We start from the raw sequence: 16,955 nt of genomic DNA, 5'->3' as shown, positions 1-16,955 counted from the left end.
TGAGCTCAAGAACACAAGTCAGTGCTTTGATTTGAGAAAGGCTCTTTGTCCATCCCATTCTCACAGGTTCATCAATATAGAGATGAAGTCAGTGAAATTTAAAGACTCTCTGTTTGAAGACTGTCACTTTGAGAACATCAGGTCCTCTGAAACAGTGTTTGAGAACTGCACCATCCACTCCACTGTCTTCTACAACACAGGTAAGTTTGAATGGGACAATTTGTTGGAATTGGTTGCAGCTTTGGTATAGAAACGAATGTGAATGTGAGTGAAAATGGTTTCTACCCCTCAGGTATGAAAGGCTGATAGGGCATTATCGTCACTCTGCTGGGCGGGCAGGTGGATAGGCAGCACCGTCATCAAAGTTCGTCAATGCAATAACTAGAGAACTTTACATTTTTATAAAGGGTGTCTTTATTGAGCGTTATACCTACATTTTCTTTCTTTTAATGTAATGTTAGTCTTTTGGGGTGGCTGTAGCTCAGGAAGAACAGCAGGTCACCTACTAATGGGAAGGTTGGTGGTTCAATCCCTGTCTGCATCAGTCTCCATGCCAAATATCCTTGGGTGAGAAACTTACCTTAAGTTACTCTCTGATGCATCTATCAGAGTATGAATGTTAGATAGAAAGCACTTGCATAGAAAAAAAAATGCTTGTGTGAGGCAAATGCGTAAAGCACTTTGAGTGTTCAGAGGGAGTAGAAAAGTGCTATATAAGAACCAGTCAATTTATAATTTCAATATTTGCTTTTTGGATGACAGAAGTCCCGGCGATTTTGAAAATATTAAACCAGGGTTTACTCTACTGCTTTCCAATTGTCTGCCTCCAGTGATTTTCATTTAGAAATGTGGTTCCACATTTTTCATTAGTTTGAGAACAGTCACAGGCTTCAGCTAAACATTTTAATATTTTATCACCAAAAATGTATATAATAATTACAATAATTAAAACGGTGAGGTTCTATGTCCCTGTCATTCAAGCCGCAGTTCATAACTACAGTGTTTGACCCCTTCCTGATTTTCTATTTTTTGTGTATGTTTGTCACACAGGTCATCAGACAAATGTAAATATTAGACAAAGCTAATACAAGTAAACACAGAATATAGTTTCTAAATCTCTGAGTCAGAAAAAGGTTATAAAGCCATTTCTGAAGCTGTGGGACTCCGGCAAACCACAGTGAGCACGTTTGTAAAACATGGAACAGTGGTGAACATTCCCAGAAGTGACCGGGCACAGAAATTTACCCCATGAACGCAGTGACAACTTATCCAAGATGTCACAAAAGACCCCAGAACAACATGCAAAGAATGAATATATGTAGCTCTGTGTTCCAACATTCAGAAGAAGGAACTGTTGTCATGGCTAGAAAATGATGGGTTACAACACATATTCTATGGCAAGAGGGAGCCAGGACAACGGGAAGGGGAGATATCATCATCACCCCCACCAAAGATTGAGTACCAAGGGCCAAGTACGATGGAAGAAGGATTGTTGAGTGTGAGAGGCCTGAATTATAGGATCGTGGAGAAGCTTAAAACCTGGACCCTCCACAGCTGGTTACCAAGATTACGTGAAGTACCCCTGAAGGTCTACTAGACGATGTGAATGCAGCACTATGGACAATTCCTACTGTGACCATCATCAAGACTAATCAGCTGATCTACACCACGGCAGCAGTAATCAGTGAGATGCTTGAATACAAGATGAACAGCCAGAAGGAGCAGTACCCTCCATGGAGAAGGAGACTAGATAAAAAAATCAAGGTAGCACAAAGGGAGTTGCAGAAAGGTGCAATGAAGAAGGTGCCATAGAAGTACGGCAAGCTGTCCATACCTGAGGCCTTGTGAACTGCCAAGCAAAGACTCACCTGAAGAGGTACTGAAGGCAGGAGAATAAACCTGGTGTTTTCCACAAAACTATTCAAGGTATACACTCAAGGTATGAAGTGAAGAGCACTGCAAGAGCATTGGGGGTAGTGGATCCAAGAGCAGACCATAGCAACCTGCCTGAACAGGACCCAGAGATCCAAGAAACAGTTGGACAGCACCAGGCCCTGACATGATTCCTGCCTACTGGCTGAAGAAGCTGACTGCACTCCATTAGTGTCTAGCAGCACAGAATGAACCAGCTGCTAGTCAACGAGACACACCCAGAATGGCTAAAACTTTTTACCAGTTGTGTATCGTAAAACTGTTTTCCTATATCTGTATAGTGTAGAACCATGTATCTACTAATATGACTGATAAATCACAAAGTTATAGACAGTTTTTCCGGTTTTTGTTTGTTTATTTATTGTATTTATAGCAGTATTCAAATGCAAAAACAAGTCAATAAACCTTTTAGAGATATGAGGTGTCAGTTAATGGCTCTTGTAATTTAGTTTCGAAAACATCTGCAAACACAAAAGCCATTTAAAGTATATTAACACTAATAAGTATATTATATAATAGTCTTTCTGCTCTCTGTAGACCTGTGGGAGGCGAAGTTTACTGACTGTAAGATGGAGAACACCACCTTTGAACACAACAAGCATGGCTGCCACCTAGATACTGCTAAGGAGAATGATGTCCTCATCTACCTGGTCAGCTTCCTAGGCAGTCTGGCAGTGCTGCCAGGCAACATCATCTCAGCTCTCTACATGGAGAAGATTGGCAGAGTAAAGATCATAGGTAAATTATGGAAGTTTGTTTGTAAAGGAGTTAGGAATGCAGTCAAGGAATACTATGTATATCTTTCATATTTTCGTACCGTATGTAATGTTGTAGAGCTTGTATTTTGTGTTGTATTTATTGCATTTCTGAAAGTTTCTGAGAGTTTCAAAGGGGCTTCCTGGTTAAATAAAGGTAATAATAATGTGTTTTAGTTGTCATCTGAGATTGCGTTTACCCAATTTTAAGACCTCCTAAGGACCAGATTCTTTTTTTTTTAAATTATATCCTGATACATTAAACTTTAAAATTTAAAGAGGGTATTTTCTTTTTACAGGGAGTGTAAATCTGTGAGTCTGCATTTCAGTTCATTGTTTCATTGCATACCTGTGGTGGCATTCAGAAGCAATGTTGTGTCACTGTCCAAACATTTCTGGACATAATTTCACCTAGCTTCACATCTATATTTGATTATCTTATATAGGCCATAACTTCATATTACAATATTTTAGAACTTATGTTATAATGAACTCTTAATGCATTCTATAAATATGTTGCAATTTATTAAAAATACTGATTCTACAGGATTCATTTCAAAACTCTGATCTCCTTAGGTGGCTCCATGCTGATTTCAGCAGGCTGTACATTTTTCCTGTTTCTAAGCTTCAGCCAATCAGCAATCATTGCACTACAGTGTCTGTTCTGTGGTGTTAGTGCAGCTGCATGGAATGGAATTGAAGTGGTGACTGTGGAACTGTATCCAGCTTCAAAGAGGTACCAGTATTTTTCTTCTTATACATACACACACACACGTGTGTGTGTATGTGTGTGTGTGTGTGTGTGTGTGTGGTTTACTTTATTTTTACTACTTTTTACATTGTAGCTAAAAGCTGAAGACATCAAATATATGAAGCAAGATATATGGAATTATGTAGCAAGATTAGGTTCCTGAAAGTAGCCACCATTTGCTCTGTTGATAGAAGTGACAGAACTGAAAATCAGTCGCTCTGGAAAATTTCTAAAACTTTGAATGTCACTTCTTGAGTGACCTCTGCTGCTAAGGATACATTCATGTGAGTCACCAGCCCCAGAAATCGCAAGTTAACAGCACCTTAGATTAGAGTCCAGAGAGAGTCCACACAGAGTTCCAGTAGCAGACCCATCTCTACTTTAACTGTTCAGAAAAGACTGCACAAATCAGGCTTTTATTGAGTCTTTGTTGCAAAAGGTGAACTGATGGTCTTTACATGTATGGTTGCCACCGTGAAGCATGGAGGAGGAGGTGTGATGGTCTGGGGGTGCTTTGCTGGTGACACTGTTGGGGATTTCTTAAAAATTGAAGGCACACTGAAGCATGGCTACCACAGCATCCTGCAGCGAATTTCCATCCCATCCAGTTTGCGTTTAGTTGGACCATTATTTATTTTTCAACAGGACAATGACCCCGAACACACCTCCAGGCTGTGTGAGGGCTATTTGACCAAGAAGGAGAGTCATGGAGTGCTGCGCTAGGCTGCCTAGCATCCACAGTCACCTGACCTAAATGCAATCAAGATGGTTTGGGATGAAATGGAGACAAAAGGGCAAACAAGTGCTCCGGGAACTCCCGGAGCCGGTTCTAGGAACTCCCTTCAAGACTGTTGGAAAAACCATTTCAAGTGACTACCTCATGAAGTTCATCGAGAGAATGCTAAGAGTGTGCAAAGCAGCAATCAAAGCAAAGGGGGGCAATTTGAAGAATCTAAAATATAAAACATGTTTTGAGTTATTTTGCACCTTTTTGTTTAGTGCATAATTCCACATGTGTTCATTCATAGTTTTGATGTCTTCAGTAATAATCTACAATGTAAATGCTCATGAAAAAAAGGAAAAAACATACATATAGTACCAGTGAAAATGGTAGTGTATGTATGCATATGCATATATATATATATATATATATATATATATATATATATATATATATATATGTATATATGTGTATGTGTGTGTGTGTGTGTGTGTGTGTGTATATATATATATATATATATGTGTATGTGTGTGTGTGTGTGTGTGTGTGTGTGTATATATGTGTGTGTGTGTGTGTATATGTGTGTGTGTGTGTGTGTATATATGTGTGTGTGTGTGTATATATATATATATATATATATATATATATATATATATAGTTTAGGGACAAACAAAATATGGATCAGTGCATCTGATGAGAAATTCCCATTCCTAAAACCGCAGATTACAATATCCTCATATCACATATCCCTGACCACTTGAACACATTATATTAAATTCAGTAGGTAAACATAAAACATTAAAATATTTAATTTTGAAAGTTTCTTTATTCCAAAGACTTCTTTTTTTAAATCTTTTATTTCTTCTTTTTTTTGTTGTTGTTGCTCAAATATGCTGCTGGGATCAGATTTAAAATGAGCCTGTGTTTTTTTTAATCACTTTTTTTTTTTTACTTGCAATTAAAAACTGTATGTGAACTTTAGTTTTGAGATCAAAAAGTTCCTGAACTCCACCTATTAAACCATAGATCAATAATTCAGTATGTATTTATTATTTATGTGATTCATCATTGGATCATTGTTCACATTTCTTTATTTTTTTAGGATGATTTATGTATAATATTATTTATGTGTGAAAAAGATTGCACAGCAGTCTTGAAAAAACACACAACCATATTTTTTCTGTTTGGACATTAAAATGTTAAGAAATGAAAAGTCCTGGTGACAGCTTTATTTTCAATAAGGCTGCTTCAAAATGTCATTCTGTTGTCACTCTTTTCTCTTAGAGCAACAGCTTCTGGTGTGCTGAATGCTCTGTGTAAACTGGCTGCTGTTCTCGGCAGCTCCATCTTTGCTAGCTGTGTGGGAATCACCAAAGCCATCCCTATTCTACTATCCTTTACTGCGCTGGTGTGCGGCGGCCTTGTGGCCCTCAACCTGCCTGACACGCAACAGAAAATTCTCCAGTGAAGTGATACGAGCGTGCTGAGGTGGGAATGAGGGGGGTAAGGAAGAGGCCAAAACACATCTACTTCTTGTTGGAGGCTAATGAGTTTACCTTGACTCTGAACTTGAAAAAAGACAAGACTTGGAACAACTCACAACTGTTCATTAGAACAATTTTTTTCAGGTTGGAGGTTTTAGACCAGGAAAAAGCAGGTTTATGTTTTTCTGTATTTCTGTATGAGTCCTTATTGATGCCATGAATCCACTAAGGCAGTTGACATACTAACCATTTAATGATTTGTTTGACTTACGTGGACAGATGTTTTTTGAATGTTTAAAGCACGCGCTGTAATATATTCTGTCTTCCTACCACTATTTACATGCATGTCAGGGAAAAAAAGTGTTATCTGTAATTTGCACCTTAAAAGTTTTTCCAACACTTTTAGCAAATAACCTGCTTGAAATCATGGGACAAAAAGTTGAATAAAGATTTTCCGATTTCAACAAACTCTACTTACAAACATGTAACCCAAACTGTTTACACCATGCCTTAAAGCTTATACATAGTGACTTCACATTTGTGACTACATGTGGTTAAAACTGTAGTGACTTAAGGCAGCAAAGACAGACTTGGGTAAGCTCTGTTATCAATATTTCATAGCTTAAAAATCTGCTTTAGCTTTTCTTTATACTAAATAAATAAGCTAGTCCTTGTAAACAGTGGCTAAATAACCTAGCTTAACAAACTAGCCCCAGACTGTAACAGATTTTATGTGATCAGTGTGATTAAATCACATACTTCTACATATTAACGTCAAGATTAGGTTTTGATGAATGAATTTTTGCAGGGGTGATCTCACTCATTCCAGTTCCCACGTGTCTTTATGTCTTGTAATGTTAATACTGTTCTAGTTTGGATTTTCACATATGATAATACTGCACTTGTCTGTATATGTCATCTGTAATACATAATCAGTTAATTCACTGGTGATTCTTAGTTAAACTGAAAATATTAGCAACATAAGTGAAATCCCCTTTTCTGAAAGTTTAAGTTGTTTTGAACTGTTGGTGTCAGTTTTAAGGCAGTGGGATATGGGGATCACTATTTTCAAATATTTTTAACCAGATGTTTGACTGATTCATTGTGAAAATAACCTTCAGATCAACCTCTTAACATCCAGTATATTATTGAAAAACCATCCAGGATTAGGGTCAAGGACAGGTGTAGACTTTGGTAACTTGCATGTTTTTTTAAGAACTGTTGCCTCTTTTGCCCACCAACATCTGTAAACAGAATTAAGTGAATAACTGTATGGCACAAATGTATGCAACATCATATGAAATGTAGTACCTTCCAGTTTCTGAAAATGTACTTGTTTATTATGAGGATAAAATACAGCCTTTAAAAATAACTCTCATTGTAAACTTGTTGTTTTTAAGAGATTAATCATTAACAAACAGTAATTGTGAGACTGGATGAAGCAGACAAATTTATTTTATTGACCTGCAGGACAGAGAACATTTGAACTTACATCCCCTAGACTGAAGAAATACATAACCTTTAATAGGATCCTAACAAGAGATATATTGGTCATTCTGAAAATGTAATATTTAGGAAAATGGTTCAAGCATTCTGCTTGGCAACCTCTTTGCACTAACCCCTTTTTAAAAAGATTTGGATGATTGTTATTGTTGGATGGTCATTCTTGCAGCATCAATTCACCTGCAGTTTTTAACAGCTCATTGCAATTAACTGAGATTGTCATGATCCTGGGTCTTATGACCCAGCGGTTTCAGTTTCTTGTGTTTTGTCATTTTGTATTATGGTTTTAGTCCACCTTGTTAGTTTAAAGTTTAGTTCTAGTCCCTAGGTTGTTATGTTTAGCTTTTGGTTGTTAGATTTCCCCGTGTCGTTGCTCCTGTGTTCCCTCTGTGTATCTGTGTTCATATAGTTCTCACTTCCTGTGGCTTGTTTCCCCTTGTGTTTTATTCCATGTTTCCCCAGCCCGTTATGCTCTCCTTGTGCTCTCTCTCCCCTCCGGTCTGCCTCTGTGTCCTTCCTGTGTTACGTTTAAGGCCCGCGTCTTGGGTCAGTATTTTCAGTTTCGTGTCCTCCCTGTCTTGTTATGTGTAATTGTCCTCAGCTGTGCTGCCCGTGTGTTCCCACGTCTCTCATTACCTTCTGTGTATTATGTCAGAATCTCCCTCTGTTCCGTGTTGCGTCATCCATCAGTGTTGTGTGCGTTTCCCCGTGGCTTCCCTGTGCCTCCCTGTGCCTTAGTTCATCCCAGTGTAGTTTTATATTGCCCTTTGCCATTCTGTTAATAAAGCTCTGTTTTGAATTTATCCCTGCGTGCTGTTAGTCCTGCCTTTGGGTCCTCTCCTGCCTGCACACAGCCGGTTCCTGACAGAGATGCTTATGATCAGTGAATATTGCAGTCACATTATTTAAAGTTAATAGAATATTTGTCTGTGTAATGAAGTCCAACATTTTGTCTTTTTTGATGTTTCCGCATGAGTACTGTACTGGACTCTACTGGATTACTGTCATGTGCTGGGTCTTTTGACCCAGCATTTTGATTTCATGCCTTTTTGTATTATGATGTTGTTTGTATAGTTTAGGCTTCAGTTAGTTCTGTTTGAGTTCTCTGTTTCCTTGTTTAGGTCCCTCCCACGTAGGTGTCTCTCCCACTATGTTGGTTATAGTGCTGTGCCTTCAGCGTGTGAGTCTGTCATGTCCCTTGTGTTTAAGTCTCCCTCGCCCTTTGTGTGTCTCAGCGATGTCTTTGTCTCCCTTCGTGTCTCGCTCCCTCTCTCTCCCTCTATCTCGTCTCCACCTCTTATTTACATGTTTCCCCTTGTCTCCCATTCCATCTGTCATGTGTGTTTTCCCTAGCCATCATGTTCTCTGTATTTGTTGCTTATTTATGCCCATGTCTCATCTCCAGTTTCTATTTCCCTATTGCCATGTCAAGTGCGTGTGTCTTGGTCTGCGTGTTTCCTGTTTTACTTTGAAATTCTCGCGTCTTATGTTCAGCGTGTTCAGTTTGCTTCCTCCTGACTTGTTATTATGTTTATTCGTCCCAGCTGTGTTGCCCGTGTGCTTCCTTTTCCCTCGTCACCCTCTTGTGTATTCCTGTCTGTATGAACTGTCATGCATTCATTGTCAAGTCGTCTGTTATGTTTATGCCATGTTATCAAGGTTTCATGCTTCCAGGTATTTACAAATTCTCACCAGGTTTATGGTTTTTCATGTTTACTTTCTTGTTTCCCCAGTTTAGGTTTTTGTTTAGTGTCGTATTGGTTTGCCTAGCCCTTTGTTTCATACTTTTTATCAAACACAATAAATGGCTTACTTTCAGTTAAAATTGTTCTATGTTGGGTCCTCAATTCTCTACTCCACATGGTCTGCCAATGCAGACCTTGACAAAATCAATACAGTGGAGTACAAAATATGTGACCAAAGCTGTGTGCTTTTATTTCTCTCTCTCTCTCACCTGAAGACACTTTGTTAGGTAAAATCTAATCTGCTGGTTGACTTCACTTTCTTACAATTTTCACCTTCCTAGTTATTTTTTTCACTCATACGTATTCTGGACTTAAAATGAATGAAGGCATTGAAATGAACAGCATTACAACAACATGTTGTGAGAGAAGGCAAAAGTCACAGCAAATTTTGTCCTTCTCTGAATACGCAGCAGAAATCTCGCAGTGGAAAAATATTGCTTATAAGAGGTTCCCTGCATCGGATACTGAAAAAAGAAAATTGCTGTTCTAAGATATTAACGAGACAGAAGGACAGATCTGAGGCAAAGACCCTATGGCCTGTATTTGTGTAGCGCTTTACTTAGGCTACGTCCACACGTACACAGGTATTTTTGAAAACAGAGATTTTCCGTTTTTGTTTTAAAAAATAATCCCGTCCACACGTAAAGGCAGAAATGAAGGAAAACGCTGCTAGGAACATGCCAAAGCAACAGGCGGCGATATATTCCTAACCGTGTAGAAATGTTGGCCAATCAGAAGTCTAGAAGCCTCGGTGGGAAATAGTAAACAAAGCTGGGGCATAGAAGCAGAACTGAGTCGTATGTGTGGAGGGACAGTAACTGTGTGTGTATATGTAAGCATTTAAACACTGCAGAGAGTACAATTAACAGTAACAGTATTGTAGAAATTCATATCACCGAAACAATAACGTGGCGCACAGTGTGACGTCAAAAAATGCGCACACCTTTGACGCTGCGTTTTCTGTGTTTTCTCCGTTTTTCTCGTCCACACGTAAATGCAAAAACTGAGTTTTCAAAAATATCCACCCTGGCCGGAGTTTTTAAAAATCTCCGTTTTCAGTGACCGAAAACGGCGTTTACGTGTGGACGAAAGGAGCAAACGCATAGAAAAATCTACGTTTTCAAAAATACCCGGGTACGTGTGGACATAGCCTTAGTCCCTATGAACCCCAAAGCGCTTTACACTACATTCAGTCATCCACCCATTCACACACATATTCACACACTGGTGATGGTAAGCTATTGTAGCCACAGCTGCCCTGGGGTGCACTGACAGAGGCGAGTTTTGAAGTTTATAAAAAGTAAGGAAGACTTGTTCACCATTAAAATCAGACTTTGTCAGATCCCATAACACATCTATGAAATACATTTTTTAGTTTTGATGTGAGGATATCATCAAATCTGATATCTATCTAAAATAAAATGGGTAAAATGTTTTTACAGTTTGGTTACATTTTAGTTTATTTGCATTTGTCAGTCAGTTTAATAAAGGGATCATCTGAGTTTATTATTTATTAAAACATATCTCATATACAGTCAAATCAAATTTAATTTGGACAGACATCTTTCACTACTTTATTACTGCATGCTGTTTTTCATTTTTAACACCAGTAGTTTATAAAATTGTCACTCTTTTTTCCAGAAAAAAAACCAAAACAACACTAAATCTCCAAACACACCTTTGTTACTGCATCTGATCTCCGTTCTGACTGTTGAACCAGTTCAGGATTTCCTGTTTGTTTGCCTGCAGCCACTTGATGTTCATTCTGGTCCTCTCCAGGGCCTGATCTACAGCCAGTGTGGCAGAACCAAACCCTGTTGCACTGTGCGCCTCGACAAACTCCTTCAGCTGTGAGAGAAATCATAGGAAAAGACTTCAGACAAAAGCTTAACATTTAAAAATTGGTTTTGTATTGTACCTAATGAGTGTATACCTCCTGTAGTTCAGCATGTGTGGAGAACCTCGCTGTTACCCCAGTGATCATAGAAGCAAAGGAGAAAGAGCCCACGCCATATCTGAAAGAACACGAGAGTGCTTTATTTCACAGATTCTTGGAAGCTTTGATATGATGGTCTCGGCTTGCACACATAAAATTTGGCATATTTACAGTTGTGGTCAGAAATTAACATACATTCATGGGAATGAATATCATGGTTTATTTATGGTTTATTTTTTAGTTTTATTAAACCAAAGCCAAGTTACAACTGTATACATTATGATCATCAGTGTGGTAAGCAGGGAATAAACCGAAATGCAGGACTCCACAGACTAAACATAAACTTAAAGGCCAGCTTTACTGCTAGTACTCAAACTCAAAAATACTAAATACTCAGGCACAGATAAAACCAGAAATGTGGAAACTAGGAAACACACAGGACGAGTGAAAAAACAGCATGAGGAGAAATGAGGGAAATGAACTGAGGCAAATGGAGGACTAAAACAGACACAGGAGGTTACAAAGCAGACTAGATACACCTAGGGAACACCTGAACAGAAACTGACTAATGAGACAGCAGGGAGAAAAGTGAACAGAATGCACACAAGACAGGGGACTGTCTAAATAGAACAGGAAACAACACTGAGACAGAGACAAAGATATACAAACTTGACAGAAAAAAGGGAAAGAAACACGGAGACTAGGGAGAAAAGACCATCTGACACAACTAAACAGGGAGAGACCAGAAACCACAGAGACAGAACACAGAGACAACCAGACAGACATGCGGAAATAGAGAAGAATCAGAAAAGGGAACAAAGAACTATAACAAAAGCTAGGCAAGGGCCTAAAGCATTAAATAACAAAACTCAAAAGCACAAAGGAACAAATGATAAAACAATTATCAATTCAGTTCAGTTTTATTTATATGGCACCAAATCACAACGAAAGTTGCCTTAAAGCACTTTATATTATAAGGTCGAAAAACTTCCTTTTAACAGGAAGAAACTTCTAGCAGAACCAGGTTAAGGAAGGAGCTGAGCCTGGTCCATTTACTATCACCGGCTGGGGTGAAGGGGGGAAGACGGGACAAAGACATGCTGTGGAAGAGTGCCACAGATTAAAATGGAGTGCTGGATAAACACATAGTGAGTGAAAAAGGTCACTGAAGAATAGGGATGGGTACCGGTATCCGGTGCCATTATGGCATTAGAGAAAATCCAAAGTAAATTCAAGCTTGTATACCCTTTTTAAAAGTCACTATAGAGCTATGCTGTACAACCATTTCCTGGAAAAATAAAGTTAATAGAAATCATCAAGAGCCGCAAATTACCATAATAATCATGCCCATGTAGACTTCTGACCACACCTGTACCAGCTCAGGTTTTGAACCCTCCATTACTTGGCCTATAACAATCCATTCTGACTTCAATTGACTGTATTAAAATATTCATTCAAGACTTAAACTGATGGTTGATAAATGCTTTCAGAATAAAAGAAGTGCTGATTATTATTTTGTCAATCAAAAAAGGGCAAAATTATATTTTAACAACCTTATGCTACTGTACTAAAATTCACACTCCATGTTGATGTTTTCTGTATTTTCAGTTATTGCTCCACCTCACACATTATTTTTATCAGTGTGATACTAACTCTGTGAACATGTATTCCCAATGGTTTCTGACAAAGTCCCAAGCCAGCTTTTGTCCTGCTTTGTTGCTGGCGACAGATGTGATGACACTGGTGGCATCCTGCTTCCGGATGATAGTGGAGTTTAAAGTGTAAGACAGATACCTGTGAAAACAGTTAAAACAAGAAATGCAGTTACTAAAGCTCCTTCACCTATGTTTATTCTTGGAGTCTCTGCTGTATCCACACTCAACTCAGTGTTTCTTAAAAGGTTTAAAGCTACAATAGATTGCAAAAATAGTTTCAGTTTTTCTAATGAGTTCCTTTATAAGTTTTTTTTATGGGAGACAATACTGCTTTAAAAAACAGTTCTTTTCATTATATCAGTTTGTTAATTCTAAGGCTTTAACCCAAGGGGCTTGCCAGGGCACAGCTTGAAAAAGGGACATGGAACTACCCTCCTGTAGGCCCACCATCCACAGGAGACACCATGTGGGTTGGGTGCATTGGTACCAGCCAAGGGTGGAGACCCTGGCAGACCGACCTCTGGCTACAGGGTCCGGTGAGGAGGAAATGGAACGTCACCTCCCTGGTGGGGCTATAGGAAGCTGGACAGACCTGTGCACACAAATGTATAGTGACGGTGCACTAGGAACACCTAGCAGAGGCCTTGGTCAGCAAGATCTTCAACTCTCACCTCTGGCAGAGCTTCGACAGCATTCCAAGGGATACTGGGCACACTCAGTCCGAATGGACCATGTTCAGCACCTCCAATGCTGAGGCTGCTGCACTGAGCTGTGGCCTGTCATGGTGGTAACCCCCGAAAAAGGGTGGCAGACAACAGAGGGGAAGGAAGCCATCAGGTTGAGGGAGTCCAGTCGGGCTTGGTTAGCCTGTGGGACTTTGGAGGCAGTCAACGGGTACTGGCAGGCAAAGCAGAATGCTGCTCAGGCAGTGAGTAAAGCAAAAATGTGGATGTGGGAGGAGCTCAGTGAGACCATGGAAAAAGACTTTTGGACTGCCTCGAATCAATTCTGGCAAACCATTAGGTGACTCATAAGGGGAAAGAGGCGCTCTACCAGCATTGTCCACAGTGTGGGTGGAGTGCTGCTGACTTCAAGTGAGGATATCATTGGGTGGTGGAAGGAATACTTTTAAGAACCTCCTTAATCCCACTGACATGTCTTGCATTGAGGAAGACGAGTCTGGGAATGAGGGAGACAGCTCACGCATGACTGTGGCAGTTAAACAATTCTTTGGTGGAAAGCCCCCTGAGGTGGATTCGTTTCAACCTGAGTTCCTGAAAGCTCTGGATGTTGTAGGGCTGTCTTAGTTGGCACAAATCTTCAATGTTGAGTGTGGATGTGTCAGTACCTCTGGACTGGCAGACCGGGGTGGTGGTTCCCATTTTCAACAATCTTTCAAGTGATGGGCCTGCCACACCAATAGTGTCAGAGTAAGTGTTGTATAGGTGAAGGCAGTCAGAAGGATACTGAGGAGCTAGGTCACTGAGGGACTTGTAAGTTAGAAGAAGGCTCTTATAAGTAATGTGTGAGCCCGTGGAGATTTTTAGGGTGGTGGTGATATCTTGTCAGAGCTTAGTGTGTGCTAGAAGCCTGAGAACCGAGTTCTGGAGACGCAGGAGATTGACCAAGGCTTTGCCTAAAATTCTGAACACGATTACATTGCACCAATTAAGCAGGTGCTTACAAAGGCAAAAATGAGGGTCTCTCCTACAAAGTCTATGAGTGATGGCCAAAGTCATTACTCACAAAGTGACAGATGCCACTTTGAGGCAACAGTTGTAATTTGGCACTAAATAAATAATATTGAAGTGAATTTAATGGCCATCAGGTGTAAAAAAAAAAAAAAAAAAAATCTGCTTTCTTTGTTTGCAAATTCCCTGACTTGATTTATGGGCCACATAAGGGATTTTCTTACTTGACTTGTTACATCACTATATGTTCCATTTATTTGTGCACAGGAAGGAGACACATACCTGTTTAGCAGCTCTGTGTTGTTTGTGCAGGCCAATGCAAACATGAGTTTGTTGGCCTCATTTGCTACAGAAGCAATCTTAAATTGTGACCATCCAAACTCCCACTCAGCCTCATCACCTGCTGCAATGGCACTGCAGTACACCACTGAACGCAGGTTGGGGTGGATCCTGAAAAGGTTACAGTTAACACACTGCTGAGTAAGTATCTTAAAATACATCCTCTTAAAAATACTTGCTGTTAGACTCAACTCGTCACACTTGTCGACTAGTGAGTTGACATTTCCCATTAGAACTGATGGCAAAAATGGCGTGTACTTCTACTTAATAGCCTTTAGACACCACATATTACTGAAGTTGAGGAAGCTATTCTGAGGGTGACGAACAAGGGCTAAGGTAAAGGCTAAACTAACCCCATATCCGGTCCTTTAAAAAGCCAAAAAGATTATCTCTTGCAGACATTACTTTTCCCAGAGTTGTGCACATCACAATATTCGAAAAATACACGCTTAAAACTGCACACTCTCTCAAGAGCCAGTCATACTTGCTGCCACTCAATATGGTGAATTATTTAAATTTGAATGATTTCAGAGTTATTTAACTTGGTTTATTTTGTTGGAGTTTGTTGAACCTACTTTCTTGAATTTTGTCCACATGTAGCAGAGTGACTGACTTTTCAGGAAAAGTTGGCCACTCGCATCTGTTGGTTCATTAATATTTGCCTCTTTGGATTATCTGAACTCAATTGCAAGAGGGCATTTACCGTCTCCTTTTTTATGTTTTTGAATATTTATCAGTGATTCATTTATTCTTCATTGAGAAATTCATCCTATGCAAAAGAAAAAGACTGACATCATACAATCACAAGTCACAAGATCACAAGAGGATTCTGCTATATTTACAATCTCTGAAAGCTCTGAATGACATCCTCAAAGTGCAAAAAGAGCTTTTGTACTCTGCTGCCAGAAATGCTGATTATAAAACTAATAGATTCAAGTCTGTTATGCTGCTCTGCTGTTATCTGGGAACATGCAACCAAACCCTGGTCCAATAAAAAACATTCTCAGACCAGCAGATTTTAAAAATAGATTAGGTCTTTGCCTTTTACATTTTAATGTTAGAAGTATTGTCCCTAAAACTGACATGATAAATATCTACATTATCACAACTGATAATAATATCATGGTTCTATCAGAGATGGAGTTTAATAAGTTAATGCCCAATTGTGTGATTGTAATTGATAGCTACAATATTTACAAATCCAGTTGTTCTAGTATAAGTGATGGAGATGTAATATGTTAAACCACAATTTTGTGGATGCTTACTAAATGCTTTTTACTAAAGAAAACAAGCAAGTGTTTGGCACTCTGAATTGCTTTTTTTTTTTTTTTTTTTTGCCTGTCCCGTTTGGCTCTTTTGCCATCAGAATTATTGTCTAAAGGAGAAGAAAAATGTCCAACGGATTTACTTTACCAAATGGACCATCCCAGCCTTGCTGTAATGGTCTATTTGATTCACCTTTTATTGTTTATTTTATTTTATTTTCACTTGCTAAATACAGGACAGACTTGACTGGGGAAAAGAAAGGGGAGAAAGAAAGAGGGAAAGAAAAACAGCGGAGAAGAGGGACTGGGATAAAGGGCAAAAACCAAAAACAAACAAAACAAACAGACAAAAAATACATTTATCAATCACCTGGATCACCTGTTGAGAAAGAAAAAAGAGAAAAGAAGCAGAAGAAAAAGAGATCGATATAATAAACAACATCACAATGATATATGGAAATATAACAGTAAATACTAAATATTAAACATTATTGTGCAGCACGTAAGATCGACAGCGCACAGTGTGCTTTGAGGTAGGAGCCAAAAAGGGTGTAGTTTGTGTGTGTGATCACCCGTGTGTACACCTGTGAGCATGGACGCGCTTGTTTTTAAAAGGTTCCTTCATGTAATGATCTGCTATGTGGGGAGCCACAGCCCCGTCCTCCAGGGCATAAAGCAGGTATGGAGGAGATCAAAACGCCAGACATCCAGAGGCCCCCAGAACACAAGAGACCAAGGAAGACCAACAGAGGGGCAGCCGCACCACTGTCCCAGAAAGAGCTGAAGAGAGCCCCAGATGAGGGGTCACTCAGCAGCCACGGAGCAGAAGCCAGGGGGGGTTGCAGTGACGTGCCTATGAGCTCCGCCGGTAGCCACCCCAGTAGGCACCCCCATACTCTGCAACCTGCCAGGGAAAGGGGGCCCAGGCCCATCTGGACCAGGGCCCAGTTCAGCAGCGCCGCCTGGCCCCACAGAGCCTGGGACAGCCCACCTGACCCCACCACAGAGAAAACTGCATCCACCTCATCATCCACTCATCTTCCAGACTACACAAGACAATAGACGCCCAGGCTGAGATCTTCCTCCACCTCTCCTATATCTCCCCCTCCTACAGAGTGAGTTCCTGAAGAGAGGAAAGCTCCTGCAAGATGTAACAGCCTCCCCCACCAGTTGAAGAG

At 39.8% G+C, this 16,955-nt stretch overlaps 2 protein-coding genes across 6 annotated transcripts in view; one reads left to right on the top strand and one right to left on the bottom strand.

Annotated features, from left to right (window-relative positions):
* LOC146514930 (synaptic vesicle glycoprotein 2B-like) overlaps window positions 1–5,727 on the top strand; it is a 37,384-nt gene extending 31,657 nt beyond the window's left edge. For 4 of the 5 annotated variants that reach the window (XM_085167433.1, XM_085167437.1, XM_085167434.1 and 1 more), the window contains 4 exons: window positions 67–200; window positions 2,470–2,670; window positions 3,264–3,423; window positions 5,444–5,727. In XM_085167433.1, the coding sequence (XP_085023559.1) occupies window positions 67–200; window positions 2,470–2,670; window positions 3,264–3,423; window positions 5,444–5,627 (679 nt within the window). In that variant the 3' untranslated portion in view covers window positions 5,628–5,727. Of the gene's footprint in view, window positions 1–66; window positions 201–2,469; window positions 2,671–3,263; window positions 3,424–4,083; window positions 4,531–5,443 lie in introns of those variants that run through there. The other variant, XM_085167435.1, reaches the window with a different exon arrangement.
* A 4,601-nt stretch (window positions 5,728–10,328) lies between these two features.
* Window positions 10,329–16,955, bottom strand: part of LOC146514929 (aminopeptidase N-like) — a 38,503-nt gene continuing 31,876 nt past the window's right edge. The window contains exons 20-23 of the mRNA XM_085167417.1: window positions 14,456–14,623; window positions 12,481–12,621; window positions 10,825–10,906; window positions 10,329–10,739 (exon numbers count right to left, since the gene is read on the bottom strand). Coding sequence (XP_085023543.1) covers window positions 10,575–10,739; window positions 10,825–10,906; window positions 12,481–12,621; window positions 14,456–14,623 — 556 coding nt within the window. The 3' untranslated portion in view covers window positions 10,329–10,574. The remainder of the gene's footprint in view (window positions 10,740–10,824; window positions 10,907–12,480; window positions 12,622–14,455; window positions 14,624–16,955) is intronic.

The sequence above is a fragment of the Neolamprologus multifasciatus genome, chromosome 7 (assembly GCF_963576455.1).
Source record: "Neolamprologus multifasciatus chromosome 7, fNeoMul1.2, whole genome shotgun sequence".
In the NCBI taxonomy this organism is placed as follows: Eukaryota; Metazoa; Chordata; class Actinopteri; order Cichliformes; family Cichlidae; genus Neolamprologus; species Neolamprologus multifasciatus.
This window is presented reverse-complemented; position numbering and strand designations above follow the sequence as displayed.